The 27,686-nt window shown below is 64.8% G+C and overlaps 1 protein-coding gene across 1 annotated transcript in view; it reads left to right on the forward strand.

The window, feature by feature from the left end:
- The first annotated feature begins 705 nt into the window (after nt 1-705).
- CHL1 (cell adhesion molecule L1 like) overlaps nt 706-27,686 on the forward strand; it is a 46,902-nt gene continuing 19,921 nt past the window's right edge. The window contains 9 exon segments of the mRNA XM_028518556.2: nt 706-847; nt 5,486-5,591; nt 7,225-7,412; nt 14,151-14,273; nt 15,551-15,721; nt 16,673-16,717; nt 18,405-18,528; nt 22,237-22,421; nt 25,838-25,969. Coding sequence (XP_028374357.2) covers nt 742-847; nt 5,486-5,591; nt 7,225-7,412; nt 14,151-14,273; nt 15,551-15,721; nt 16,673-16,717; nt 18,405-18,528; nt 22,237-22,421; nt 25,838-25,969 — 1,180 coding nt within the window. The 5' untranslated portion in view covers nt 706-741.

The raw sequence follows: 27,686 nt of genomic DNA on the forward strand, positions 1-27,686 counted from the left end.
GCATTGTGAGTGATGGTTAGCTGCCGGTCATCACGGCGTCCGGACGGAGTGAAACCGCGAGAGGAGGGGAAGGCAGGTCGACACGTCCATCTCCCTTCCGCTTCCCGGGGCCCCGGGGTCGGTGGACACCCCGCGTCAGACCCCGGACCTGGACGTTTCGGCAGCGGTGGCTGGCCCTTGTCCTCCGGTCCCTCCTTTGTGGGCTCCCTACCCACCCTGTTCAGCCTCCTTCGGTGCGACAAACTCTGCACCTGGGGAGTTGTTTTGCCAGAAAAACGGAGGACTGAGTGTGTGATGCGTCGTGAGCGAGCCCGGTGGGTCAGACCAGGGGAGACAGGGCCACTTGATGACCAGGGACACGGGCTGAAGGAGGCGGGTCTCGCCCATCGGCCCTGGGGTGCCCCGGGGCACCTCCGAGGAACACCCCTCCGGCCGAAAACCCGGCTCATTGGGGGGCGGTTTCTGGTTTCCGGGGGGCACTACCCGCCGTCCGTACTCAAAGCGGAGAGGGGAGGAGCTCTGTGCGCCTCGGCGGGGTCCTTCGGAGCAGCCTCTCACGACGAGGAAGACCCCCGCCCACCGAAGACCACACGGAATGCCCGTCTGTAGGCGGGGCGGGGCGCGTGGGCTGCGCCTGTGTTACACTCTCTGTGTGTCTCTCCCGAATCTGCAGGCCACGCCGCGGTCGGCAGGGACGACAGTGAGGTCGTCGCCCTGTGGGGCCGCCGTTCCGGAGCAGCCATGGAGACGCCCTCGGGTGCCAGGGGCTCGGCGGTCTCACCTCTGATCCTCTTCTTCCTGCTGGAGCTCGCCGCCGCCGCTGCCGCCACGGAAATACCCCTCTCAGGTACGGTGCCGGTGCCGGTGCCAGCGCTCGGGCCGGCTCCCTGGGGTCCCTGCGGGCGGGCGTTCTGATTTCCGGGAGGGCCGCATTTCCCTGCGTCCCCCAGCGCTCTGGGCCAGGGTGTGTCTCTGTCTTTGTCAGGTCTGGGTGGCTCGGGGGCCTCGGCTGCCGCCCCCCGTGCAGACGTGGCCCGTGCGAGCCTGAGCTGTAGGTGAGGGGCTTTGGGCCACAGAAGACCCTCTGCAGTGCGACCCACGGCGGTCCTTCTGTGTGCTCCGGTTCCTTAGTTTAGGGCCACTAGGATTTAGGAATGACTGGCACCCAAGCCACCATGACAGAAGGGAAACTGAGAGAGCTTGGTGTTCTGTTCCAGGGTGGCTGTGTATTCAAGGTGGGGGGTGAGTTAGGAGAGTGGTGGGTGCCCGTGCTGATAGCGCTCAGATAACACGGAGATGGTGGCGTGGGTGCAGACCCAGGGCCGGCGGTCTCCTGGAAGTGCGTGTCTCACACGCACGTGCCGGCAGAGGTGCACCCAGGGTTCTGAAAGTCGCTGATCAGGTCAAATGAGTGAAGCTAAAGGTTCAACGAGTAGCGTGTGTGCAATAAACACAGAGCGTGTGCCCGAGTGTTAACTGCGTCGTGCAGAAGTCTGGGGCACTCCTCCTGTGCTCTCCACACCGGGGACTTACAGGACCCTGCAGCGGTCATGGGGCGTTTCATCCGTGAGGTTCAAGCGTGATGATGCCATGTCTCCTGCGTGTTGTTTTGAGAGTCACGGCCCCAGAGTCACGGCCGTGCCTGTGGGTGAGCATCTTGGTGCTGGGAACAGCCCCCCAGTCTCCCGGGTTCTTGAGGGCCAGTCTCGGCCTCGGAAGGTCGGACACGCGCTGCCGGCGAGCACCGAGCCGGACGTGTCCCGCAGGCCCAGTCGGAGCGGGAGCACAGGAGGCCGTCACCTGTGCACTGGGAGGTGTCTACAGCCACTTCCCGGGGCCTCCCGAGTTGCGTGACGTGGAGCCTCCCATCACACACTGTGATTAGCCCCTACGCCTGCGCCCACCCCCAAGTGAGAACCCCCCCACTCTCTGTGGCAGGTGGTCAGGTCTCCGTTGCCACGTTCCCTCTTCCTAAGGAGCCCCACTGAGGTCCAGATGCGAGGTTCCCTCTGAGCAAGATGGGCTGTACCCCGTTGGCTCATGGACAGGCCGGGTGGGCCCGCCCACCGTGGAGATTCTGGGAAGAGCCAGGGGTCGGTCACCTGCAGTCGGGCCTTTCGGTTTGAGTCGGCATCACCTGGTGGGGAGCCAGGTCCCCGGGGCCCCGCGGGAAAGGGCCAGCGTCTTCCCATCCTGCCCGCCGCAGGTCCGGGCCCTGACCGCCCGCCTGCTCTGAGATGGCCCCCCCCCCCCCCGCCCCGTGCCATGGTGCGCCCCGTTCTCCGGCGGTGCAGGGCCTGAGGCTTCCCGAAACCCACGGCACGTGCCCCAATCCGGGTGTCTCAGCCCCTCACCCCTCTTCCTGCCGCGCTGTCCTCAGACAACAATTGTTATAAAATATGAATGACATGTTTTCGGAACAAGCGACTATTACCCACTCATTTCGGCACTCCGGAGCACGCACGGGCAGGTGGAGCCCGGGCAGGCCGTCAGCTCGAGTGTCGGCGCGCCACCGGGTGCCTCTGTGATCGGCCTGATTGCGGAGAAAGGGTTTTATAACGCGGGATGTGTGTGCTTATGACACCCGCAGGTGATGAACGCCGTTCCCTGAGTAACTAGCTGTTGCCGGGACTTCACGGCCTTAGCAAATTTAGGAGAGAATGATGCCCCAATAAACAGGCTGCTCCCCGTCATCAGCCGAGGCTCAGGGACCCCCGGCTGCGAGCCCGCGCCCCCCCCCCCCCACACCTGCAGCAGCAGCGAAGCACTTGGATTCTCGAGGAGGCCGGGGCCGCGCCCCTCAGACGCGGGAGCGAGCAGAGCCGGGGTGCGGGTCAGCTCGGCTGTTACTGCTCCGTTTGCTGGTGCCCCGTGGGGGCAGCCCGGGCGTGGGCGAGTGTCCCTGAGGCGGTGAGACTCGGTCACCAGGCACCTCGGGCAGAAGGGAGAGCCACCCTTGGGTGCTGGGAACCGCTCGAGCCAGCGTCCTGGGCTGACCAGCGGTCCCACGCAGCCGGCCAAGAAACACTCTCGCTTTCATGAGGGTCCAGCCTTGGTCCCTGAGAACATCCTTGCCAGCGTGCCGGGGGCTGAACCAGGAGGCATCTCGGAGCGGCTGACCGGTGTGACAACTGCCGCCGTCGCCTCTGTCCCCCTCCTCCAGGCCCCCCGTTGGGGCGCCGCCGGGACTGAGCAGGACAGTGGGCAGCCTGGGGTCACGCTGGCAGGGCCCTGGCGGGTGTCACTCAGCGTGAATCTGGTGAGCCCCTGACGTCCAGGGAGACAGACAGCTGACCATATGTGTGGTCACTGATAGAATGTGAGCGTCTGAGCAAAAACAGGGATGGCAGCAAACCTGCGTTCCCCACCCTGAGCTCAGCGGCTCCCCAGCAGCTGAGGCTGCTTGGGTCCGACCAGAACCAGAGAGGGTGGCAGCCAGCGCGTTTGGGGCGCCGGGCCATGAAACGGGTCAGAAGTCAGAACTGGGCGCTCGGTCCAAGGCAGGAACCGGTGGGTGCTCTTCCCAAGCGACTCCCGTGTGCCACATCGCAGCACCAGGCCCCCCGATCGCAGAGCCTGTGGGTGCGACACTCTCGCATGGCAGAGCGTGGAAGGGTGCCGCTGGGCCGTCAGGGTGCGCGTGGCAGGAGATGCGCCGGTAACGACCGAGTGGGGAGTTTGGGTGCACACTCCCGTCTCCGGGTGGGACAGTGAGCTGCCCCCTGTTCCAGTTCGGGTCCGAGAGAGGCCGGCGTCCTCATGTCTGCACGCAGAACGGCTCTCGCAGGAGGCTGGGAGCAGAGGCGCGAGAACCCGCGTCGGCCCTGACGCAGAGGCGCGGTGCGTGAGCCGGCTCAAGCTCCCGTCGCGCCGCGTGTCTCCAAGAACACGCACGTTGTCGGTTTCAGCGCGTGACGGGCTCCGTCAGTTCCTGCTGCGGTGGGTGTGGTCAGGCGAGAGTCCTGCGAACAAGGGTGCTTGGGGGTCTCCCGGAACTTTTAGGGATGCCAGGTGACCCCGAGACTGAAGGACTGAGAACGGCTTCTCCAGCCCGAGCCCCCGAACTCTCAAACGAGGAGAAGGAGCGGGTGGGGGCCGGGCGTGGGGTGCAGGGCTCGGGCCCCCTCTGCAGGAGGGTTCCCCCCAGTCGGCCTCCCTGGCTTTCTGCAAACTGCTCCTCTCAGAACGTACCCCCCGAAGTCAGAGTCCCGCTGGACCGCCAACCCCCCGACGGGGTCTGTCCCCTCCCGGGCTGGAGACAGCAGGGGGGCTGCACTCAGTGGCGGGGTGTCTGTTGGCAGGGACCCCGGGGGGCTTGGTGGCAGATGGTCACGTGCCGTGAGCTGTGCCCCCTCAAAGCTGAGCCCAGGCCTGCTCTCCAGCGTGCGAGCACTGAACGTGCCCGTGACCGTGTGTGTGTGTGTGTGTGTGTGTGTGTGTGTTTGGTCCTACGGGGGGCGGGGTGGGGGGGTGGCCTCGAGCCCCCAGCAGCTGAGTCCGGAAGAGGAGGAGAACTGGCGAGCGGGGGTGACAGCTGGCGCACACGCTCAGGGGGGCCCCTTGCTAACACGAGGAGTAAAGGGAGCAAAAACAAAGAGTCCAGGGATGCTGTGTCTCTCCTGTAATAATTAGTCGGACGTTTTATTAGTTTAGATGCCGGCGTTGGTGGCCGGGACGCCACCCGGAGTCGCCCCCGTGTGTCTGTGCCTGGAGATGTGTCACGAGTCGCTGGCTCAGCACAGGGAAATTCATGAGGGCATCTACCGAAGTCTGTGTTACTCCGGAAGGGGAAACTGAGAATGAAATCCAACCTCCGATAATAAGGAAAGTGTTAGATGTTGGTCACACGTCAGTGGAAAGAAACAGTGTAAAAGGAGTGAAGTACGTGTGATGTCTGAGAGAACCGTAAAGAAAGATAAAAACGGTAGACCTGTCCAAGTGACAGGGCCAGCGGGTGGTGGGCAGATGCGGAGACTAAATGCCGGGGACCTCAGAATAGGTCGTTTGCGGTTGGAACGAGACGGCAGGTTCTCTCCTGCTTTAAAAACGGGCCCGTGCCCTGGCTGGCGTAGCTCAGTGGATTGAGCGCGGGCTGTGAACCAAAGTGTTGCAGGTTTGATTCCCAGTCAGGGCACATGCCTGGGTTGCAGGCCACGGCCCCCAGCAACCGCACACTGATGTTTCTCTCTTTCTCTCTTTCTCCCTCCCTTCCCTCTCTAAAAATAAGTAAATAAAATCTTAAAAAAAAAAAACGGGCCCGTTATCCTGGGTCGGAACTCCGGGTGAACGGCCACGCGCAGCCTCGGCACCGGGTCGGGCTCCTCTGGGTCGACCGCACTGTGTTTGATGACCGTCCCCCCGTCGGTGCAGCCCCACATTCGCCGCTGCAGGGCGAGGTCTGCAGCGCCCCGTCGGAGCGGAACTGCCCCCGCCGGGTGTCAGAATCGTGTGTCTCCCTCCCTCTAACCCCCCTCTCCCCGTCCAGTCCCGCAGGTGCCGACCATCACGAAGCAGTCCAACGTGCTGGTCGCCTTCCCCTTCGACGAGCACTTCGAGATCGAGTGCGAGGCCAAAGGGAACCCGCCACCACAGTGAGTGTCCCTCCCGCCCCCGCCCCCGCCCCCACGGCGCTGCCACGTGGGGGTTCCCCGCCCTTCTCCCACGGCTGACCCCCGCGAGCCGGCCACACTGGACGTCTGTCTGCGGGCGCCACAGGGAGGGGCCGCCCCGGTGTGGCGGCTGCGTCCTCAGAAACAGAGTCCGGCTGTTGTTTCCCTACGGCTGTCCACCAGCTGGAGTCGCTCCTCCCCGAAACAAACCTTCTCGAGGGAGGTGCTCAGCCGAGGCTAGGGCGGCTCTGTGCGCTGGGCACAGGCCCCCCCCCCACCGTCCCGAGGGGGCCAGCCCCCGAGACCGGGGCGAGTCCTGCTCCGGGAGAGGCAGCATCTCGAAGCCAGAAGTTAGCGTGCTTGTGAGTGGGGTCCGTGTTACCACGTGTCTCTGCATGTGCCGCCCGCACTGCCCCGTGAGCAGGTCGCTGCCGCTGTTTTCTCGGCTGCTGTAGAAGCGTGCCGTTGCCCGGGGGGGCAGGATGCAGCCGGTGGGCACGGCACTCTCGGTGCTGCTCGGGACCTGCTGCTTGTTACCGTGGGTCATCGTGGTCCCCGCCGCTGAAGCCCGTCCAAAGTGCCGTCCGCGTCGGGGGAGGAGGACCTGTGTGCTGGGGTGGGGGAGGGGGGGCACAGGGAGAATTCCAGACGGTGAAGTTCCAAGTGGCTCAACACGGGCAGCGACGCTCCCTCGTTTCATCGGCTGCGGTTGCTGCCTGTCCCTCGTCTGTCCCTTGTGAAGGCACGTGTTCCGTGAGAATGTGTCACCTGACACGTGCCGTGACCCAGGAGGGGCGCTTTGTCACAGCACTGCCCAGAAAAGGGGAGCGGAGGGGAACGGCAAGGCGATTGCAATGGTGGCCGTGTGACAGCGACGCTGTCCTCCCCGGCACTGGGACAACCAGGAAACTCAGCAAAATTACGCATTGACCTGGGCTCAGATACTCGACATTTATCGTGGTCTCCGAATGTCAGTAACTGGGCAAACTCAAAACCAATCCTCACTTAAAAGGAGCAGAGCAAAGCCCGAGGGACTGCCGATGGGCTCTGTCGCACTCGCGTTTTTGCCGTCCAGCCGCTCTTACGAAAACACCGCGCCTGGTGGGGGGTGTCACGGCAAAGACCGGTCTCTGACAAAGACCGCTTCCGGAGGGCGTGAGGTCCAAGCCCAGGCGCCGCAGGCCTGGCGTCTGCGGGGACCCCGCTGGTTCCCTGTGCGCCCCCCTCGGCAACCACACGGGGTGGGGGAGGGAGAGCAGGAATTCGCTCCGGTGTGGGGGACCCCCACTGGTGACCTCGTCAGCTGCCACAGGCCCGGCCTCCTCACGCCCTCACGTGAAATCTGGGGCTCATAAACGTTCAGTCTGCGGCAGCCTGGGAGGAGGTTTCTGTTGTACCCCAGTAAATACATATATATTACATATATATTTAAATATATACTATATATATAAAAATACTAAGTATATACATATATAAGTATATATATAAGTGTATATATGTATATATTTAACCATGAATGCCTTGGTTTTCCGCATAAACGTCTGTGCATTTGTGTATAAATACCTCTGGGCATGTTACGGTTTTCCCACACCGTTAAGCTGAGTTTTTGTTACAGATTCACGTGGACGAAAGACGACAAGCCCTTCGACCTCTCCGACCCGCGGGTCATCGCCTCCAACCACTCGGGGACCTTCCGGATCCCCAACGAGGGGCACGTCGCGCACTTCCAGGGCCGGTACCGCTGCTTCGCCTCCAACCGGCTGGGCGCCGCCGTGTCGGAGGAGATGGAGTTCATCGTCCCCAGTGAGTCCCGCGGCGGGCGCCGGCCTCGGCGGTGGGTGGAGGGCCAGGGGGCCGCTGCCCTGGGCTGCGGAGACGCGGGGTTGGGGTTTAACTGACCGCCGGTCTGTGGACCAGGGGGCGCTCTCCCGGGGTGATGCTGGGACTCGGGGAGCCGGCGGGCCGTGGAGGTGGCCGCCGTCCACTCAGCGTCCAGTTCTACCGCGTGGTGAGACGCAGGCGTTAGTCGGGTTCGGCCGGCTGTGCCGCGGACACACCCTCAGCCCCTGTTCTCGCCAGGCGGCTCCCTCATTGCGCGGCTCCCCCAGGCCTGGCTGCTGTGATAGGGCGTGGGCGGTCCCCATGCAGCCTCCCGGTGGCCCGCCCTCGTCCCCTGGCTGCCGTGCGGGACCCGGGCGTCCTCGGGGGGACAGAGGACATGGAGCCTCCCTTCCGACGACATGTGACACAGGCAGCTTCTCCCCTGCCGGGGGCACAGAGCGCCCCGGAGAGCCCGCCCAAGGTGAACGGGGTGTCCGCCAGGAGGGGGCAGCAGAGGCCGGTGTTGTCGGGAAGGTCTGGTGTTCCTGGTCGGCACGGGGACCGTGAGCTGCTTTCCTGCCGGGGTGGCATGTATCCACGGTCGCCCCCAGAACCAGGCCTTGGTCACCACCAGCCTGGGCTCCGGGCCCGGGGCCTCTGGTGACCACCCGTCACAACCCCCCCGACCTTAAGGGACGCAGCGCCGTGGGGGTCTAACCAACCACGGGCTCGGAGAATAAGTCTTTACGTGTGACCGATCTGCCATCCGTGGCCAGGCGGCAGTTTCCTCCGGCGCCGCGGACGCTGGAGGGAGGGGACTCGAACACAGTCACAGCCCTCGCGGATATGGGGGAAGGACGCACACGGGCCTCCCCAAAACACCGTGGAAAACCGTGTGCCTTGTCCTAACAGTGGGTGGGGACTGGGTGTACACGGCTGCAGCGGGGAGAACAGAGATCGATAAAGACGCCCGTGACGTGTGCGTCCTAATTGCCCTAAAAGTCGGGAAAAATGTGAAGGACGAGCGAGCTGTGGTGTGAGGAGGAGGAGGAGGAAGAAAAGCGAGACGAGCAGACATCTTGCTTAAAGACTGGAAACAAGTTCACACACACACCACCCGTTACAGGCACGAGCACATGGACTACACGCTGCAAAGGAGGAAAAAGCCATGAATGGTCCACGGCGTGAGGTCCTTCTGTCCACCGACAGGCAGAGACGGTGCCCCAGTTGAGTGTCACCCACGGGGAGCAGCAGGGCGTGTCCCGGGTGGCCGAGGGGCCTCGTGCTGCATAGGGCTCCCAGACGTGACAACGGAGTGTGTCGGCGGAAATGGGGCCGCGGGGAGAGGCAGACGACTCTGTCCGCACAACAACAGGGTGACGGCAGAGAGGTGCTTCCTTCTCGTTATCGGAAGCTCCAGCGCAGAAGTTCCATCGGAGACGGCTGGGGGGTGGGCAGGCCTGGCCGGCAGCCACAGCGGGTGTGACCCTGAAACCCACACCGGGCGTGTTCCCGACACTTGGTGCCATCTCGGGGGGAGAAAGCAGGACCGTGGGCAGTTAAGCTGGGCGCCCACAGTACAGGGACACTGGGAAAGTCCAGCATCTTTGCAAACTGCTGACCGCGTGCATCTCCAGGTCACTCCCGGGCCACAGGGAGACGCCAAGGGGACTGGACGCCTCCCGAAGGGGTGGCGGCAGGGGCTCTGCCGACGGCACCTGCTCCAGCGGCCAGCGCCGTGTGCAGGCAGGGGGTGTTCCCACCCGAGACCCCCCCTCAGCGGGAGGAAGGGAGGGCAGCGGGTGACGTCCGCCCACCGGGGACAGAGCGTGAGGACGAACACGGGCACGCGGACGGAAGGGCGGACGGAAGGGAGGAACCAGCTCCCAGAAAGGAGTGCGGAGGGAGAAAACCATCGGTCGGCCGACACCAAGCATCGGTCCAGCAGAGAGGCGTGGAAGGTCCAGGGCTGGGAGTTGTGCATGATTAGGAGAAAATGTCTTCCAAAGATCGACATGCACGGGGGGAAACACCGCCGTTCACGGATTGGAGGCCTCGGCGGGGCTGAAGTGTGGTTCTTCTGCAGCGTGACCGAGCGCAGACCTCCAGGTGGACTGAGACTTGCCCACCCGTGGACAGTGGGACCGCGGTCTGGGTGTCAGAGAAGACTTGGACGGCGTTCCCGACCCCGGGGCCGGGGGGAGTCCTCAGCACGCCGTCCGCAGGCTCCAAGGGGAGGTCGTCGAAGGGCGCTGGGCTGCACTCGACCTTCAGTCCCTCTCTTCACCAGACGACCCCCAGACGGGGCAGAGGTCAGCCACCGCGCAGGACGGGCGGCTGCCTGCGGACATGACCAAACGCAATGTCGTGTGTGAGTGTGCGAATAATCGCACAAACTCCAGGAAATAACAGAGTGGCCCGGGACGGGAGCGTGCACCGGGGACTGGAGGAACCCTCACAGACGTGGGCGGGTGTGTGCTGGACTCAGAGACCGGCCCGCTGCGACCCAGGCGGCGAGAGTGCCCGGCCCCATGACGCTGCGGGCGACGCCCCAGAGCCCCAGGGCCCGGTCAGGGCGTGCGGCTCCCAGGGCCCAGGCCGCAGGTTTGCAGACACCAGCTCTCGACCTCCTCTGGGGAAGCCCCGTCCCCCGCACCCCTGTTGCCCGGCCCGTGGGAGAGCGCCCTGCTTGGGAGGTTCTCAGGTGGCGCAGCGGGCGTTAGCAGCGTCCCGGAGACACGGGAGTCCCATCCCAGTGGCGCAGACGAGAGGGCCGGCGCGGGTGCAGAGGGAGAGGACCACTGGGCGGTGGGCGTGGGTGAGCCCCGGAGCAGGTCGAGCACGCGTGCACTGCGGTCTGTCTGTGGAAGCTCACACGCAGGTGAGAGCAGATGTTGTCCAGGAGTGTAATCTCCTGGGGCGAGATTATGATGCAAAGTCAAACTCAGGGCAGCGGCCATCTCTGGTGGGACACGGGGGAGGGGGCGGGGTGCGGAGGGGCACCCGACGGGAAGGCCCTGGCGGCGACGGCGTTTCGTGTGTGACGGGCGGTGCGTAGAGGAGTGTGAGTCGTGCTTCCTCCCTTCTTTTCACCCTTTTCGTCTACTCTTCAAACGGCCCCTTTGTGTGTGTAAAACCAATGGGCGTGGAGCCCGGCGATCTGCCTGAGTTCAAGGTCCTGGGCTGGTGAGTGGGGTTCTGCGGCTCGGTGAAGGACAGGGCAGCGACGTGTGCCCTTGGAAGTGACCTCCGGAGTCCGTGCTCAAGGTCACGTCCCGTAGCAAAGGGCAATGGATTCTGGGTCAGAAAGGACCGCTTTGAAAATTATGGGTCTCGGATCATAAAACCAGGTCAATCAGCCTCTCCTCCATCTACCTACCTGCCTGTGTCTGTGCGCGCCGACCCATCCATCCGTCATCTGCTGTCTCTCAGCCAGTTAGCTGGAATAAGATGAGAGAGAGAGAGCGAGGGAGGTTATTGGAAATCTGCTGAAGGAGACGTGGCTGATCCCTAACCCGAATTCTGGCGGTTGCCATGGAGACAGAAAAGGGAAGGCGGCAGCAGCCGGTCCCACTGCAGAGCTGGGAATGGCTCGTTCCAGTCTACAGCGCTGCCTTCCAAGGGTCTTTAAAGAAACGTTTTCTCTGGCGATCGGGGCAGGCCCAGCGCAGACCCAAACAGTGTGGGGGGCTCTGGCCGGGCCCCGCGGGCGCCGGAGTCAGAGGCGCGGCGGGGGGGGGGGGGTTGAGCTAAGCGAGGGGCGATCGCCTCGTTTTCCTGCCGCTGTGAAAAGAGAGAAATAAATCGGTTCCTCGGGCGCTGTGCTCCGTCTCTCCTGAAACTGCTTGGCCGCCACCTCGCCGCTTTCTGGGGTCCTTGGTGCTTTGAGCAGGACCAGAACCCCAGGCCCCAGGGGTTTGCAAATCAGAGACCGACCGGTCAGAGCTTGCTGAAGCCTGTGCCCCCTGACCTTCTCTTGCACCACAGAGATTTGATCCTTTTTTGTATCAGTAGCAGCTTTGTGGTCTGAATTTTGTGATGCGTTTCTCTCGCTCCTTCAAGCTTTCACTAGCAGCCTTGAGGGCTCCAGCCACCCGAGTGCCCAGGCGGGCAGAGCCCCCACAGACGGGCAGAGCCCCCACAGGCGGGCAGAGCCCCCACAGACAGGAGCCTCACACGCACACACGCACAGCCCCTGCTGGCGACTGCCCTGCCCTTGGGTTGGCCAGGGGAGGGGTTGGAGGACAAGCTCCGGACGAGCACAGTGGGCTGCGTCCAGGCCCGGGAAGGGCCGCTCTGCCAGCGGGGTCTGCCGGTGCAGGGTGGAGAGCCGGTCCGGCACTCAGCAAGTCTCACTGAGCCCTCCTCCCGGCTGGCCGCTCTCCTCGAGATTCATGGTGCAGCAGGGAGGGGGGCACTTTCCTGGAGAAATGTCCACCTGGGGGCATGGCTGGAGAGCCTGGGAGGGGGGCGCTTTCCGCCCCTCCACTGTCCCGGGCCCCCGTGGAGTGAAGGTGGTGGCACACGATCCTGCTTCTCCTGGCCGGGGTCCCCCTCTGTCCGCCCAGGGCCGGGCGGCCTCCGCGACCCAGCATTCCTGGTCCCCCTGGGCTCGGGCTGAGCTTCCGTCCGTGTGACGTCTCAGACAACGTTCGAAGCATCGTTTACATACCAGACACAGCCAGCGATCAGACGTTTGATGTGGGCCCGGAGAACGGCCCTGTCCAGTCTGGTCAGGCCCCCCGGGAGCGGTGGGGGCTCTGGAGGGGCGGACCGCCCGTCTGGAACCAGCCGGGAGCCCAGCGCCAGGAAGGGTGGTGGTCCGGAACCACTTTGCACAGAGCTGCCGGTGTCCCAACTCAGCACACCCCGCGCATCTGCCAGACCCACCACACAGGTAGCCGCCGCCCCCGCCGGAGTGACTCGTAAACGGGGGCGTGTCTGCATTTGAACCAAAGCAGACTCCCTGCCTGCTGTCGACTCACAGAGATTAAGTTTCACGTTCACCCGTGGGTGTCAAAACGTTTGCTTTCCCACACGGCATCGGGCTCACTGAATGGCTTCCCAGTCAAAGGGTCGGACCTAAAAACCCCGACAAATTAATGTCCTTTGTGACGTCTGTCCTCAGACCTTGAGTTTTATCACACGGATAAATACTCTTCCCCGTTTCCAGACACCGGGCCCACCTTCGGCTGAAGGCCGCTCCGGAGATTTATGGGACGTGCCAAGGGCTTGGGAGGACGTGTACATTTCCTTTTCCTCGTTTGGTTGTTTTTAATCGGTGGCGCCTTGGAAGGCAGGGGAACGGCGTGTTCCCGCATGCAGGGTGGGGTTTTGCGATCTCGATTTAATCGACGCGGGACGGGCGTTCCTCCCTGGAGACAGGATGTGTTCGAACCGTCGGGTTTCTGAGCTCTCGCGGGGGGCGGCCCTCCGACTGGGGCTCCGTGCGTCTGTCTCGTCAGCGGCCGCACGGTGGACGGACACCGTCTCGGGAGTGGTGCCCCGGCCGGGCCTGTGCCGTTCGCTTGTTCAGTGGGAACCGCGGGCTCTTTGCCTTGGAGTCTGGGTTTCCCCTCCAGGGCCACGCCTCGTGTCCAAGTGCCAGCCAGCGGGGTTGGGGGACCGGCCCAGGACTCCCCCCGACTTCAGGGCCAGTGCGCCCTGGGTGTCAGGGGAAGCCGTTACACAAAACGAGGGGTGAGAACCTGGGGCGTCGGGTGGGGCCGGCGTCTGAGCTGCCACGCGTCACAGCCTGCGGCGGGCCCTCTGTGCAGGGGCTCTGGGTCAGGGCCGAGACCTGGCGGCGCCGCTGTTCACCTGGGGACCCGAACCCGGTGGACGTGCACAGGGAGCAGGCTTCCTGCCTCTCCGTGGGCACCGCACGGCTCCCCAGGCAGTGGCTGTCCCAGGCGCGCTTCCAGACCTGCGGGAGAACGTGCTGGAATGGGGTGACAGGGGACGGGGGGGGTGGTGGTGTGGAGCCAGCAGGGACCCTCCCGTGACAGAAGCCAGCCTCAGCCCATGTGGCCCGGCGGTGTGAGGACCACCCTGTGCCCTGCGACACCAGGCTTTGAGGGTCCCTTGGTTTTGGACAAAAAGCCATGCAGTGCGGCCAGCTGGTGCACCGGCAGGAGGTGGCAGCCGCTTCCCGGGCAGGAGACTCGGGGGCCACTCGGGGAGGAGCCGGACGGGACGGGAGCACGTCTGGGAGCGACCGCAGTCTTCCAAGAGCTGCAGCGGAAGCCCGAGCTCCGGCAATGGGACACCTGGTGCATTCTGCTCGGGGAGCCGGGTTAGCACGTCCCTTCCCGGGCCCTGCTCCTCCGCGGGGCCGGGGCGACTCCATGAGGCCGGCTCCCCTCCGAGGGCACAGGCATTTTGCACGTTCTTGAAGCTGCCGCACAAAAACGTCCGTGAAAGTGCATAGTCAGCGCTGGCGTTGGGGCCCGGAGCTGACGGCCCCCGAGCAGAGAGGCAGGCAGGAGCGCGTGTGGCCGCGACGACATCCTGGTGGGTTCCCACCTTGGGTCCCAGGTGCCCGGGGGTGCGCCCCCCCCTCCCCGCAGGGGAGAGATGAGAACCAGGGCTGGGGGTGTCGAACTTGCTGCAGTGTCTCTGATTGTTCCAGAGGAGATGCGTTAAGATGTCGCTCGTGCCCTTGGGCCTGCGGTGGCTCTGACGCAGCGCCTCCCCCCCTTCCAATGGCTTCCTCTGCAGACGTCCCCAAGTTCCCGAAGGAGAAGATCGAGCCCCTGGAGGTGGAGGAGGGGGACTCGGTCGTGCTGCGCTGCAAGCCCCCCGCCGGCCTGCCCCCGCTGCACATCTACTGGATGAACATCGGTGAGTCCTGCCCGCCCCGCGCCGTGTGCCTGTCCCGGGAGGTGCAGGGCCGCCGAGGGCCACCCCGTCCGGGGGACTCAGCCCGCCTGCAGTCCGCTCCGGGTTTGAAGCGTGCCCCCCCTGCCCTGCTGAGTGTCTGTGGACACGCTGGGAGACATTCACTGAGTCCCTGTGAGATGTGGCCCAGGGCGGGGAGAGCAGAGGCTGGTGATGCACTTGAGTCTGTGCAGAACGCGGTGGTCCCTGCCCAGACCACCCCCCGCCTCCGCCTCCGGGAGGGGGCCACTCAGTGCGGGCTCGCCGGTCTGCTGCCAGCGGTGCTGTGTTCCTGGTTCAGCCAGGCCCACCTCCCCCCCCCCCCCCCCCGAGGCGTGCAGGGACCCGCAGGGAAGGGGCGTTAGCCTGTGCGGTTGGTTGTCCAGAGCGTTCGCTAGCTCTTGAGCTGACATTCTAGCGTCCGGCAGAGCCCACGTCTGGGACGTGTCTTCCCAGCGTCTCTGAATGTTCTCTCCTGGGGCCTCGGGGAGAACGGGGATGTTGGTACAGAGCTCACAGGAAGCTCAGGAAGCGCCTCTCGGCTGCAGCCAGACATCCGGGTGCCATCGCCCCCGGGTGCTCTCGGCTGCATCTGGGAAAGAGGGGTCCCTCTCTCAGAGACGGCCTCGGGGAGACCCCTTTGGAGCAGTGTCCCCCTAAGAAGGGAGCAGCGGTCACGAGGCCCTTGTCTGAGTCTGAGCCGGACTGGTGTTCCCACATGCCCTGTGCACCCCCCGAGCAGACTCGGGGGCCCGGGGGTGGGGTGCGCACGCACCTTCGGGTCCCGGGGAAGAGCGGGCTCCCGGGGGGGGGGGGCCTGTCTTCTTCTCGTTCTTCCTGCTCACGCGCGGCTCCCGTGCTGAGGCCAGAGAAGGAGAGGAGCCGTAAATGGGAGACGGGAAACAGTGAAGCACCGTGTCCCCCCCTTTCAGTTTTCACCTACTGGTTTGAGACAGAGAGAGAGAGAGAGACAGAGAGAGAGAGAGGGAGAGAGAGAGAGGGGAAGGAAGAGAGGAACACTGGTTTGTGGTCCCCCGCGGTGGCGCCTTGTTCACTGTTGGCTTGTGTGTGTGTGTGTGTGTGTGTGTGTGTGTGGGCGCACGCGCGCCCTGACCGGGGAGCAGACCCGCAGCCTCGGGGTGTGGGGTCGGTGCTCGGAGCAGCCGAGACGCCCGGCCAGGCCGAGGGCTGCCGCCCCCGCCCCCCTGACGACAGCCGCTCCCCCGCCCCCCCCCCCCCAGAGCTGGAGCACATCGAGCAGGACGAGCGGGTGTACACGAGCCAGGAGGGGGACCTGTACTTCGCCCACGTGGAGGAGAGCGACAGCCGCAGCGACTACGGCTGCTTCGCCGCCTTCCCCCGGCTGCGGACCATCGTGCAGAAGGTGCCCATGAGGCTGACGGTCAGCAGCTGTGAGTACAGGCGGTGCCCCTCCCGCCGCGGGTGCCGGGCACACGCGTGTCTGTGACCTCCTCCCTGCTGGGGCCGGCGAGAGCCGGGCCACGTTTTCCTCCAGGTCCAGTTCGGCGGCAGAGACGCCACCCCAGTGTGAGACAGGGGCCCTCGCAGCTCTGCGGGGGCCCTGCCGCTCACAGCCAGAAAACCAAACTCCCTTCTGAGAGAAGTTAGGGCGCAATTCACTCCTGTGTAGACAGAGGGGGAGGGAGGGAGGAAGAGAAGGAGAGAAACTTCAGTGTGTGCACCTCTCACGCGCCCCCTACTGGCGACCTGGCTCACAACGCAGGCATGTGCCCTGACTGGGAATCGAACCAGCGACCCTTTGGTTCGCAGGCCGGTGCTCCATCCGCTGAGCCACACCAGCCAGGGCAAAAGGAGCAGTATGACAACTTCTATCACACCAAACTTTCCGTCTTTCCCCACCCGACCAAGTTATTTGAATCACTTCTTATCCATCCTCGGGCCTGGGTGCCCGCGTGGGAACACACCCCGGGGGGAGAAAGAACCACAGACTCGCAGGGCAAGGTGCTCGGCGCCAGTGGGGCCGCTGTCGGCGTGGCCGCGCCCTTGTCCGGCTGGGTGGCGACTTTCTCATCGGTACACGTGACACGCCACGCCAGGGCCTCCCTGCGGCAGGCAGCCGGGGCGGCCGGGGCTCCCTTCCCTGGAGGTGACCTTCGCACCCTCCGCACCGGGGCCCACCGTCTGGGGCGGCCGTGCGGGGTGGGGCTGCGTGTGGACACTCCTTCCCACGGCTTCCCTCGAGAGCAGCTTCTCGCGGAGCCCGGTCACACCTCATCTCGTGACGTTTCCGGGACAACACTGTGACTCCTCATTCTCTGTTGGTGTCCACATCCACCATTGTGTTTGTGAGTTTTTTTTTTCTTCCATTTTTTTCATTTCAGTAAAGCGTAACTCCTCGGGCCCATCCACAGAAACTGGTTCTAAGGGTAAGTGGACCGTGGGCAGCGGGCCGGCCTGGGTGCTGGCCGTGGGAGCTCACTGTCACCTCCGAGTGTGGGTTTCCCTCCGATGCCGTCGTGCGTCTGTTAGAGCACCGGTGTTCACGGCAGGGGAGACCTCTCAGCATCGAGGCGTCTGTCACCCCGCCTTCGATGTATGCAAAGGGGTGACACTCACAAATGTGTGACTGTATAAGGACAACCGTGTGTGTACATAGTATGGTTCACATGCACAGACACGCACACACTGCATGTAGACGTGCACAGTTTCAGCGGAGCAGTTATTCCCAGTCTCCCCGGGGGTCCCTCGTGGTCAGCGGACACCTGGCTGGTAGCTGTCGTGTGCAGGAAGGAAACCATGTTTGCAAAATCGAAAAGGCCGTTTTTCCCGCGAGACCTCCCGGGATGGCTCACACGGGCCTGCCTGTTGCCAGCGGCCCTGAGCATTTCCCAGCCTCTCTTGCCTGTGAGGTATTTTCTGTTTCTTCCTAAGCCGGGGGGGGGACACTTTTGTTTGCACCAGAGCTAGTGCTCTGTGGAAGTTGTCCGAGTAAGCCCGAGTGGTACTGGGTGAGCTCGTTTCCGTAACTCGAGGGGCCACGTGTATGTGTGTGGCGGCGGCCTTTACGTGACCGAGGTCAGAGGTGTAGTTTCAGCATCTGCTGCGGTGTCAGCGGGGCCGGGGTGCCCCCCGGGGTCACCGCAGTCTTTGAAGTCCACACTCTGCTGTGGACATGACACCTTCACCGCACACCGGAGACACGCCTGCTTGAGTGCTGCTCTGACTGACACGTGAGCACACAGATAGGGTTTGGATTTGCGTCGGCACGGACATTCACGTAACTGGTACGTAACGTGAACTCTCCGACTGCAACTGAACGATGGTGTTGGTAGCAGTCATCTGAGGCACCCCCGGAGGAGGCTCGGGCCGGCACCCCGCCAGCCCTGCCCCCCGCCAGCCCGGCCCCCCACGCTGAGGGCGCAGAGGCCAGTGAGGTGGACGTGCGGAAACACCGTCCGGAGGAGCGTGGAGCATGGAGGCCTTTTACTTGCTGTTGTGTTTGAAAAGCATTCCTGGGGAAGTTTCCTTAGATCACCCAAGAGACACTTCCGTGTGTGGTCAGTGAGGCCGCCACAGGCCTGTCCAGCTCGTGTCCCTCGGAGCCCGGAGACACCGGCGTCACACCAGGAGTGTGGCGAGTTCATGGGCACCCAGTGTCCGCCACGGGCGTCCCGAGTGAGGGTCCCTCGGGCAGGCCCCGAGGCTGCGGGGTAGCAGGGCCCTGGGCAGGCACTTGGACACGTCCAGTGAGAGACAAAGGCACACACAGCCACCGAGCGGGGCCGGCAGGGTGGCCGTGGAGGACGTGGAGTCACACGCAGCCTGGGCTCAGGGAACGGCCTCTGTCCCGGGACTGGTCTCCCCAAGTTCGCCCCTGCCCCTGAGGGTGAGGCGGCGATGACACGATTCCTCGGCCCCTCACGCGTGGCCGCCCGAGCCTCGGGCCGAGAGGGAGCCCGTGTGTGTCCGCGGCCCGGTGTTCGGAGAAGGGGCGAGCCCAGGGCTCTGTGGCATCGGCACACGCCTGGGGGGCGCAGGGCCACCTGCGTTTCGGTGGCACGGGGGCTGGGCCCTGGGCTGGAGGGAAACGGGAGACTTCTCTTTTCCGTTTAGCGAACTCGATCAAGCAGAGGGAGCCCAAGCTGCTGCTGCCACCGGACGCCGAGAGGAGCCCCGAGCACCCGGTCACCGTCCTGCGCGGGGACACGCTGTTGCTGGAGTGCTTCGCCGAGGGCCTGTGAGTGGCCGGCCCCGCCCGACCGTCCCCTCCGCGGCGGCGTGCGCAGGGGGACGCCCGTTTGGGGTGGCTGCACGCACGGCCTGATGTCTCTGCCGTGCCTGCCCCCTCCCGGGGTGTCACTGTGCCTCCAGGGCCGTGGTTCCCCCTGACTCCCCAGTTCAGCCGGGACTGAGCCTGGTTACCGTTCGGTCGCTCAGTCCGCCTGTGACGACGTGAACAGAGGCGGCAAGGACAGCGTCCCCCGAGCCGAGCCGCTGGGTGCCCTGCCCGGAGCCCGAGGCCGCAGCTACCTGCCCCCCCCCCCCCCCCCCACTGGCCAGGCCCGGGGCCCTCTCCCCTGGGTGCCTGGTCTCCCTCCCACCGGCGGGCTGTGCGGGCTGCCCCCCTCCCCGTTCCACCTGCCGCCCTTCGCCCCCAGGCAGGGCCTCCCCGTGTACCTTCAGGGGGCTCACAGGAAACCAGAGTCTCCAGCAAAAGCCCGAGGAGGCTTCCCTGGGTCACATTTTGTTTTTTAAATGAAATCGATTGGGGACACATCGGCTACCAAGATCATGTAGGTTTCAAGGGCACACGCCCACGACACATGATCTGTGTGTTCCATTGCGTGTCTACCCCCAAAGTCAGACACGTTTCGTCACCTGTGTGTCTTGAACTTGTCGCCCTTATTCAGCGACCCTCGTGAGCCCTGGCACACGGGGCCACCTTCTGTGACCCGTGCTCAGGCCAGGGGCCCTTGCCCAGCCTGCGTCCACTGGGCGGTCCTCCCCCTGCCCCGGCCTCTGAGTTCCCCGGCAGCTGAGTTCCTCCGTCCGATCCTGAGCTCAGGGTTCTTCTGGCAGCTGGGCGTGCGGGTGGCCGACCGGGGTCTGGGAGGTTAAAGGTCATGGTCGTGCAAATTCGGTGTGTTTTCTGAGTGGGCGGCTTCCCGTTAGACCTGAGGGGCGGATTCGAATGGCTTTACAGCCTCTGCGCCCCGTGAGCGCCCCCTGCTGTCCGGCAGGCCCTCCGGCTGGCTGGTCTGTCTGGACGCCCCCACGGGGTGTCCACGCACTGAGCTGGGCCCTGACATGGCGGCCTCCCTCCTGGGGGGTCCGGTCTCTGCTGTACGGCGGGAAGGTGGCCGTGTCAGGTGGGGGGGTCACAGGGGGAGCCACCGCCCCGCCCTCCAGCCACGCGTGTTTGCCCGGGAGGAGTGACACCCTCTTGGGGGTCTCGCCGTGTCTGAGTCTGGGGAGTCAATAGTGGGTGTTCCCCACGTGGTCAATGAGGACGGGGACACGGCGCCGTCCCTGAGACAGGACGACTCCCGGCCCCTGAGGCTCGACTGAGGGTCCCACAGGTCCTGCGGGTCAGAGAGGAGGGCGGGCGGCCTGCAGTGCCAGCGGTGGGTGGGGGGCAGGGGGCAGGGGGGCCGCAGGGAGGGGGCTTGCCCACACACAATTCCACTGTGCACACCCGCTACCCAATCCCACTCACAGTGGTCATACCCAGGTGTGTGCCCATACCCATTCCTCACACCCATTCCCAATGCTCACACCTACTGCTCAACCCACTGTGCACACCCACTCACACTGCTCACGCCTGGGTGCCTGCGCACTCCCACTCCCACCGGCTGCATGTCGGGCAGAAGGGACGCTGCAGCTCCCCTCCGCTGGCTGGTGGCCTGAGGGTGCTCGCCCTCCCTGCCCCTCTGCTTTGCGGAGTCGTGGGCTTAGGGTGGGGGCACAGCCCCCCTGGTGGAGACCGCCCTGCAGACAGAGGGGGAGAGTGAGCCGGGCTGGGCAGGGGCCTGCACGGAACCCGAGCTTTGCACGGAGTGTGTGTTCGTGCATCAACATGGGCCGAGCAACATAGTTTTCTTCAGCTCTTCAGTGTCCAAACATCGTCAGTAAGCCTTCCTTAAACGAAATAGAAAAGAAAAAAGAAAAAACTTGGCAAGGCTGCAGCTGAACCTGCTTGCGGTAATGTAGCTACATGCCGCTGGAGAAGTTACGTTGTACGATCACTGATACACGTGTAACCATTCTTTTCTCCTCTTCTCCCCTTCCAGGGGGTGGGTTTAGAGGGTTAGACCAATTCTCAACGGCTGGCAAAAACCAAACCAAACAGACAAAGCCTCTGCAGAGAGTGAACGCCAGCCCCGAGAAAGCGCCGGCTCCCGAAAGCCCGGTGTGGCGTGGTGGGTGGGGGGCCGGGGTCCAGAGCAGCCCTCGGCCTGGCACGCTGCCGCGTGGGCAGATGGGCGACAAGCCGGCCGGCCGCGGGCTCCGGGGACGCACCTGTTCGGCGTCAGCTCGGGAAGCCGGCACGGTGCGCTCGCTCGGCCCCCGCCCGCCCGTCTGCCGGGTGCTCTCGGCCCATCCCGCCAGCCACGGTTCTGCTCTGAGGGCAGGACGTGCTCGCCCGCAGGGCGGGGGAGCTCAGGCGTGGGAGGTCCTTGTGGCACCTGCAGCGGCCGTGGGCATCCCAGTGACTGTCCTGGCCATCGCCTGTCAGGGCCACCTGGGCCGATCGGCCGGACAGCAGTAGGCAGTGCTGTTATTAACCGGTCACTGACTGATTTGGCTGCATGCCCATAGTCCAGGAATACACCAGCAGGGACGGGAAAGGGCCGGCCGGAGCCCAAGGGACACCACGGTTCTCGGTGACAGAAAGGGCACCCTGTGAGCCAAGGTCAGGTTCTGATGCGCCACCTGCCCCCTCCCCCCCAGAGACCACCACGAGGTAACTTCTCGGAGCCTCGTGGGAAAGGGATTACAATAAGCCCCATCTTCAGAACCTACTCAATACTTGTTCACGTTTTGGGTTTTTAAAATCGATAACAAAAAGATTATAGTGAGGGACAAAAAGCAGCACCGATGAAAGCAGCCAGAAGGGGTTCCTTCCTTCTCTCCGTGCTCTCGGCCCAGCCGCCAGGGGCAGAGGACGTGTCTCCGGCCCCGCCCGGCCCACGTCCCGCCGGGCCCACGTGGGTCTCCCGTAACTTCTCCTTCGCGAGAGCCATCGGGCGCGGCTGCCTGCGTGTCTGGCTGCGCCCCCACTCCCGTCCCCTCAGGGAGGAGGAGAGAGGGACCCGCCCCTTTCGGAGAGTGACAGCTCGTTGGCTCGGGTTGCCTGTTTCGCTTCTGCTTTTCCTCGGGTGTGTGTTTTGGCTGTGGCATCTAGTCTTTCGCCGCCAGGGCATGGGGGGTTCCCTCCTCCGGGCCTGTCCGCCCAGCTCCCCCCCCCGCCCCCCCTCCGGCGGTCACCGCTTGGCTCTCGGCTCCGAGCCCCACTCTGGAGAATCGGCTCTCGGGTGGGGGGCAGAGGGTCCCAGGGCCGCCCCCCGCTGACAGCGGGTTCTCCGCTGCCCTACCTTCCAGCTGCACACAGGGGAGGGGCGGTTGCTTCCGGCCACCTCAGATCACCCCCAGGGAGGCTGCACACTGGAAACAACCCCCGGGGAGCTTCTGTGTGTCAGTCCTCCATCGGGCTGCCCCTGAGTGTCCCATACGCACGCACGCCCTGCTGACAGAAGAGGGAGGGTCTGGGGGGGCTGCGGCCGAAGGAGGGTGGCGATGGCCGAGGCCTGAGCCGGCCCAGGGCCACAGCGGCGGTGGCAGGGCCGTGCCGGGACGCAGCAAAGCCACAGGATACAAGGTCCGTCCCAGGGGTGCTTCCCGTTTTATTTTAAAAGATGTTTATCGTTCACTTACTGTTTCCCAGGCCGACCCCGCGGATCGAGTGGGAGAAGGTGGGCGGCGACCTGCCCAGAGGCAGGGAGGCCCGGGAGAGCCACGGCAAGGTGCTGAAGGTACAGCAGGTCTCCTACGAGGACCGGGGGCGCTACCGCTGCACGGCCTCCAACGCCCTGGGCGCGGCCACCCACGACTTCCACGTCACGGTCGAAGGTACGCGCCCGCCCTCGCCGACCCGCATCTCCCGCGTGACAGCTGCGTGGGGTCGCACACGCACACGCGGCACACCCACACTGTAGAGCACGCGTGGGAACACAGGTGAGCTCTCCCGCCCTGGCCGGAGAGCGGGCCCTGGGCGACCCACCGCCGTGGGTCTGTGAGTCACCCCGCAGAGCCGCGGAGGTGGGGACGGGTGACGAGGGAGACCGCCCACGCGGGACCCAGCTCGGGGTTTCCCGGGCGTGTTCAGACAGCGGTGGGCCCTGGTCCCCGAGTCAGTCAGCCCGTGGAGACCGACCCCCGTGGTGTGCGCCCGCAGCCCCGCACTGGGTCCCGTCGAGAAAGAGGCGAGCTTCGCCGCGGAAGGACGCGTCGCCACGCAGGAGCAAAGTGGGGGCTGCGCTCCCGCCTGCCCTCAGCGTGCTGCCACCTCAGGCCGCCGTCCACACCGCAGCGTCTGCCCTGGTGGGACGAGCCGGCAGACGAGGCGCTGTCTGGGCTCTCCCCCGGACACCTGTCTGTCTGTCCGTCCTCTGCTGTCCACAGCCGGGGGCAGGCGACCTTTACTGGGTGGGTCATGGGCGGTGACGTCACCTGCCTCTGGAAGGTGCACATAAACGCAGGCGACACGGAGGCCCTCTCCCCGTGAGCCCACGCCTTCGGTCCACAGCGCCGCGGCGGCGGTTTGTGGGGCCGCAGAGGGAAGTGGGCGGAGTCGGGGCTCCTGGTCCTCAGGGACCTCGATGGGTGCGGACTGCACCCCTGGGGCTGATCGCACCGAGGTCCAACACGAGGTGCAGTTGGCCGAACCAGCCTTGTCCTGGGAGGATGCCTGGTTCGCTGCACTTTGCAGGCCGTGTGGTCTTGGTGTCGAGGGGAATGGTCCCTGTCAGGGTTCCACGGGGGACTGGCGCTCCGGGGCTTTCCTCTACATTCCGGCCAAGTTCACCCCTGCAGCTACCGTTCGCACAAGGAACTCCCCGGTGAGGGCCCGCTGTCTCGGTTAGTGGGAGGAAATGAAGACTCGGACACTCACGCCAACCGGGGAGAGCGCTGCCGCCTCTGCCCCACCCCCACCCCGCAGGTGGAGCGTAGGAGGAACGGAGGGGGGGCGGGGTGTGTGTCACGTTCCACGTGCAGCGACAGCAAAGCCAGAGGGGAGGAAGCCCACTGTGCGCGCAGAGACGGGCTCGTGCGCGCAGAGACGGGCTCGTTCCCGCGACGTCCGCCCGGCAGTCGCAGAGGAGCTGGGAGAGGGAGGGCAGGAGAGGGCACGGGGTCTGCGTTTGTCGCCACCGTGGACGACCGACCAGTGCGGCCAGGCCGGGCGCCGCCCCAGCGCAAACACAGCCCGGGAGCCAGGCCCTCCGGTAGCGCGCGCTGCTCCGGCGGCGGGTTGCTGACTCCTGGAAACCCTTCCAGATGGCTGGAGCCGCGCTGCCGAGCGGAATATTTTAACAATCTGGCCACGGCTTCTCGACTGCAGGACCAGCTTTCAAAAGAATTGCAAGGGTTGCAAAAAAAAAAAAGTCAAGGATGTAAAACCCATTATTCGGTCTGAAATGTGGCTGTAGGACTCCAAAGGAATATAGCTTTCCTGGGCAAATTGTCCCCGCTATTCACGGGGCAGCTATTAGCGCCATTGAGATGCAAATACTGTTTTTACTGGGAGCAGTTAATCCTTCCCCCCTAACGGGAAGGCGCTGACCCAGCCCTGGGCTGCGCGTCCCAGGGGCCGCCCCTCCCCGAGGCCCGCGAGCAGCGCCCCGGCCCCGGCCCCGCGGAGCCTGGGCCTTGTCTGCGGGAGGAGGCGGCGAACGCACAGCCGTCATCCATCACACGGGCGCACCAGCGCGCTTCCATTCAGTTTTCTCCTGCCTTCCTGGCCTTCCTCTTTCCCTCCTTTTGTCTCCTGCTTGGAAACTCGCGCACCGAAGCGCCAGCCGCGAGCGCGGAGCACCGAGGCCTTCTCAAAGCCCCATTGTGCCGCGGCCGCGCATGCGTCGTGCCGTGCTGGCGCCCTCCGCCGCCGCGTCCCCCCAGCGGCCCCGCACGGCCGAGCGCCGCGCTTGCAGCCACTTCCAGCCACAGCAGCCGGCTCTGGGGGCCACTGCGTTCCCAGGGCCCGCCCCCTGCGGGAGCGGGACAGCAGGAGGGTCGCTGGGGGTTCGCAGCTCCTCTCCCCAGGTGTCCGAGGTCGTGGCTCTGCTGGTTTAGTGGCGGAGCTGCAGTGGCTGTGTGCACCGGTGCACGGCACACACGTGCGCATGCACGGCCTCGCGTGTTCATTATACATGCATGCGTCATGCCAGTACAAGACGTGCCCAAGTCGGTGGATGACATCTATGCGTGTATTTGAGCCAAACGGACGACAGCGGCCAGGAAGCGAAGTCTCAGAGGACGTTTTTCGAGTAATCCTTCCCCCCCTTTGCTTTGAAACAGTGCTTAAATGACATTTTTCACTCTTCATATCCATGTGCTTTAGAGATTTATGGTTTTTAACTAAAATGGAAACCCGAACGTCCCGGGGGAAATAAGCCAGCGGCACTGGACGGGAATCAGTGCCTGCAGGAATTGTGCAGTGCTCTAGGAAATCAGATTACTCAAGCCATCCACACTCTAGTCTAAATCTTCAACTCGCTCCCGGCGGCACGGCCGTGCACTTCAGGTGACAGAACGTGGCCGAGGTGTCTGCGCTGGAGACAGGGTCTCATTCCGCCGCACGGGGGCGCCCTTGGGGCGGCGGCACCACGGCGCCTGGCGCGGAGAGCTGCAGGCCCTTCCCCTGGTGTGTCTCTTCCTGCAGCGCTGGGCGGGCGGAACGGAACCCGCGCCTTGAAAGGGCTTCCCTGCGCCTTTTACAGAGAGCTCCCCGGGAGAGGACGCTTCTCAGATTCTTCCCCAGATACGCGGACACAGAAGTCAAGGAAGTGCTGAGCACTGTGGTTTTATTCAAAAACGTCTTTAACAGCAGTAATCTTAAATCCCTGCTGCTGCACGCACGTGAGCGTAGCCAGCGCTAGACACTCGTGTCCCTGCCCCCGCGTTTCCTGCTCCGGGGACAGACAGGTGCTCCTGCCGCTGAGCAGGGACCCCAGACGGCTCAGCACGCTGAATTCCCCACCCCTGCTCCGAGTCCAAGGGAGAACGCACGGACACACGCGTGTGCACGCGCGCACGCTCACACCCACGCACACATTTGCGCATGCACTCGGGTGCATGCACACTCTAACACCAGCACGCATGCACACCCCCACAGGTGCACGGCCTTGCAGGACGCTCTGCACACAGCCCGGAAGCCCTGCCGTGTCTGCCACCTGCTGGAGCGTCTCGGAAGCGCAGGCTGTGATGTTTGCGGGCCTCCCCGCCTGGGCGACACCCCTGACGGCCCCCTTTGCCTCTGTCCCCAGAGCCCCCGCGCTGGGTGAAGAAGCCGCAGAGCGGCGTGTACAGCACGGGGACCAGTGTCATCCTGCTGTGCGAGGCGGAAGGAGAGCCCAAGCCCACCATCCGGTGGCGAGTCAACGGCTTGCCCATCGAAGGTCAGTGCCCTTGCTGGGTGCGGGGCTGTAGGGGCGGGGCTCTTGGGGAGGGGAGGGGCTTCCCCGGAAGGGCGGGGCTCTCCGGGAGGGGCGTGGGCAGGTGTCTTCGTGGAGCAGGTCTGGGCAGGGAGTAGGGTCCGGGCTGACCGCAGTTGCAGGGCGGATAGCGCACCCAGCCTCGGCCCTGGAGGGCAGGCCCAGGCCCCCGCCACCCCGTCCCGGCCGAAGGTGGTCCGGCCCACAGTCCCGGCGCTGAGCCAGGGTGGGCTGCTGACCCAGGACCGGAGATCTCTGAGCTTCTAGAGCTCCATCTCCTTTCTGAATCGCGTTCCACCGCATCCAAATCGCCACCGTAGGCCTAACTGTTACCGCCCGTTTTGTATCCGATGATATTCCTGACAAGCCCGGGGTGGGGGTGGGGGGTGCAGAGCCAGCAGCCCCCAGGAGCCGCCGAGTCCGAGCGAGCAGATGTTTCTCCCACGATGCGGCTCGCTGCCCGCCAGGGACGAGGGGTGCTTCGCTCTGCGCCGACGGCGAGCCTGGCCTCCGGGGACCGGGCCATCTGGGGGTAGCGTTTCTCTGGTTACTGGCGCCCCAGCCCAGACGCGGGCTCTGAGCGTGGGCGGCTGTGTTGCATCCCAGGCTTGAGGCCCTGGCCCCGCCTTCCTTCCGTGATTCCGTGTGGGCGCAGCCCCGGGGCGGAGGGCACGAGGAGGGCTCAGGGGCCGTGCTCTGTCTCGGGAGGTTGTACGAGGAGGCGGCAGTCGAGGCGCGCAGGACAGGGTCGGACACAGGATCACCGCATCCATCCAGAAGAGCTTGGCGGGAAGTGCGGGGAGGAGCTCCCCGCCTGCCCAGCCCCCAGACGTGTGGTCAGTGGTCCGGCAGGGCCACCCTGGTTTTCCATTGCTGCTGTGACCGGCGCCCCCAGGGTCTGTGAATGCACCCAGGTGCGTCCATCATCTGTCAGCCCTGCGGCCCAGCTGCCCCGGGCCAAGTCCAGGAGTCAGCGGTGTGGCACCCCTTTCTGGGGAGGTGCCAGAGGTTTCTGCGGGGTCCTGGAGGGAGAGAACCCCTTTCCTGTGCCCTCACCTGCGGGAGGAGGCCCACTCCTGGGTCCTGGCTCCTGGGTCCTGGCTCCCTCCATCTTCAGATCCCGCCACACTGCGCCCTCTGCTCTGTGACTTTCTCCCGGGGTGCCATCTCTCCCCTGGCCCGTCACCGCCGGGAGAGGCGCCCTGACTCCCAGGAGCCTGGGGCTTGCACTGGGCCGGCCTGGGTGACTGGGCGACCCCAGAAAGTCTCCCCGTGCCACAGTCCTTCACCCGTGTCCCATCTGTAAAGTCCCTTCGGCCGAGTCCAGTGACACGTTCACAAGTTGTCACGATGCGAGTGTGGATGACCTCCGGGGGCTGTCCTTCTGCTTCCTGCAGGGCCCTCCTGGGAGTAAGACGCACCCAGCGTCCATGTTCCCCAGGCACCCTGAAGTTCTGGCTGGCTGCCCCTCTGTGACAGCGGCCGTCTGTGTGCTGGGGACACGGTGTGCAGCCCACAGACAGGGCCTGGGCCCCACGGAGCCCAAAGTCCAGTGTAACGCATTCCTTCCCTGCTTTTCGGAGGGGAAGAGCCGCACGAGGAAAACGTTCCACTCAGACGCGTAGCAGTCAGGGTTCCTGCAACCCAGGACTTAGCGTCAGCACTGTTTCCTGTGACGGAG

This window comes from Phyllostomus discolor, chromosome 7, assembly GCF_004126475.2.
Source record: "Phyllostomus discolor isolate MPI-MPIP mPhyDis1 chromosome 7, mPhyDis1.pri.v3, whole genome shotgun sequence".
NCBI classification, from domain to species: domain Eukaryota; kingdom Metazoa; phylum Chordata; class Mammalia; order Chiroptera; family Phyllostomidae; genus Phyllostomus; species Phyllostomus discolor.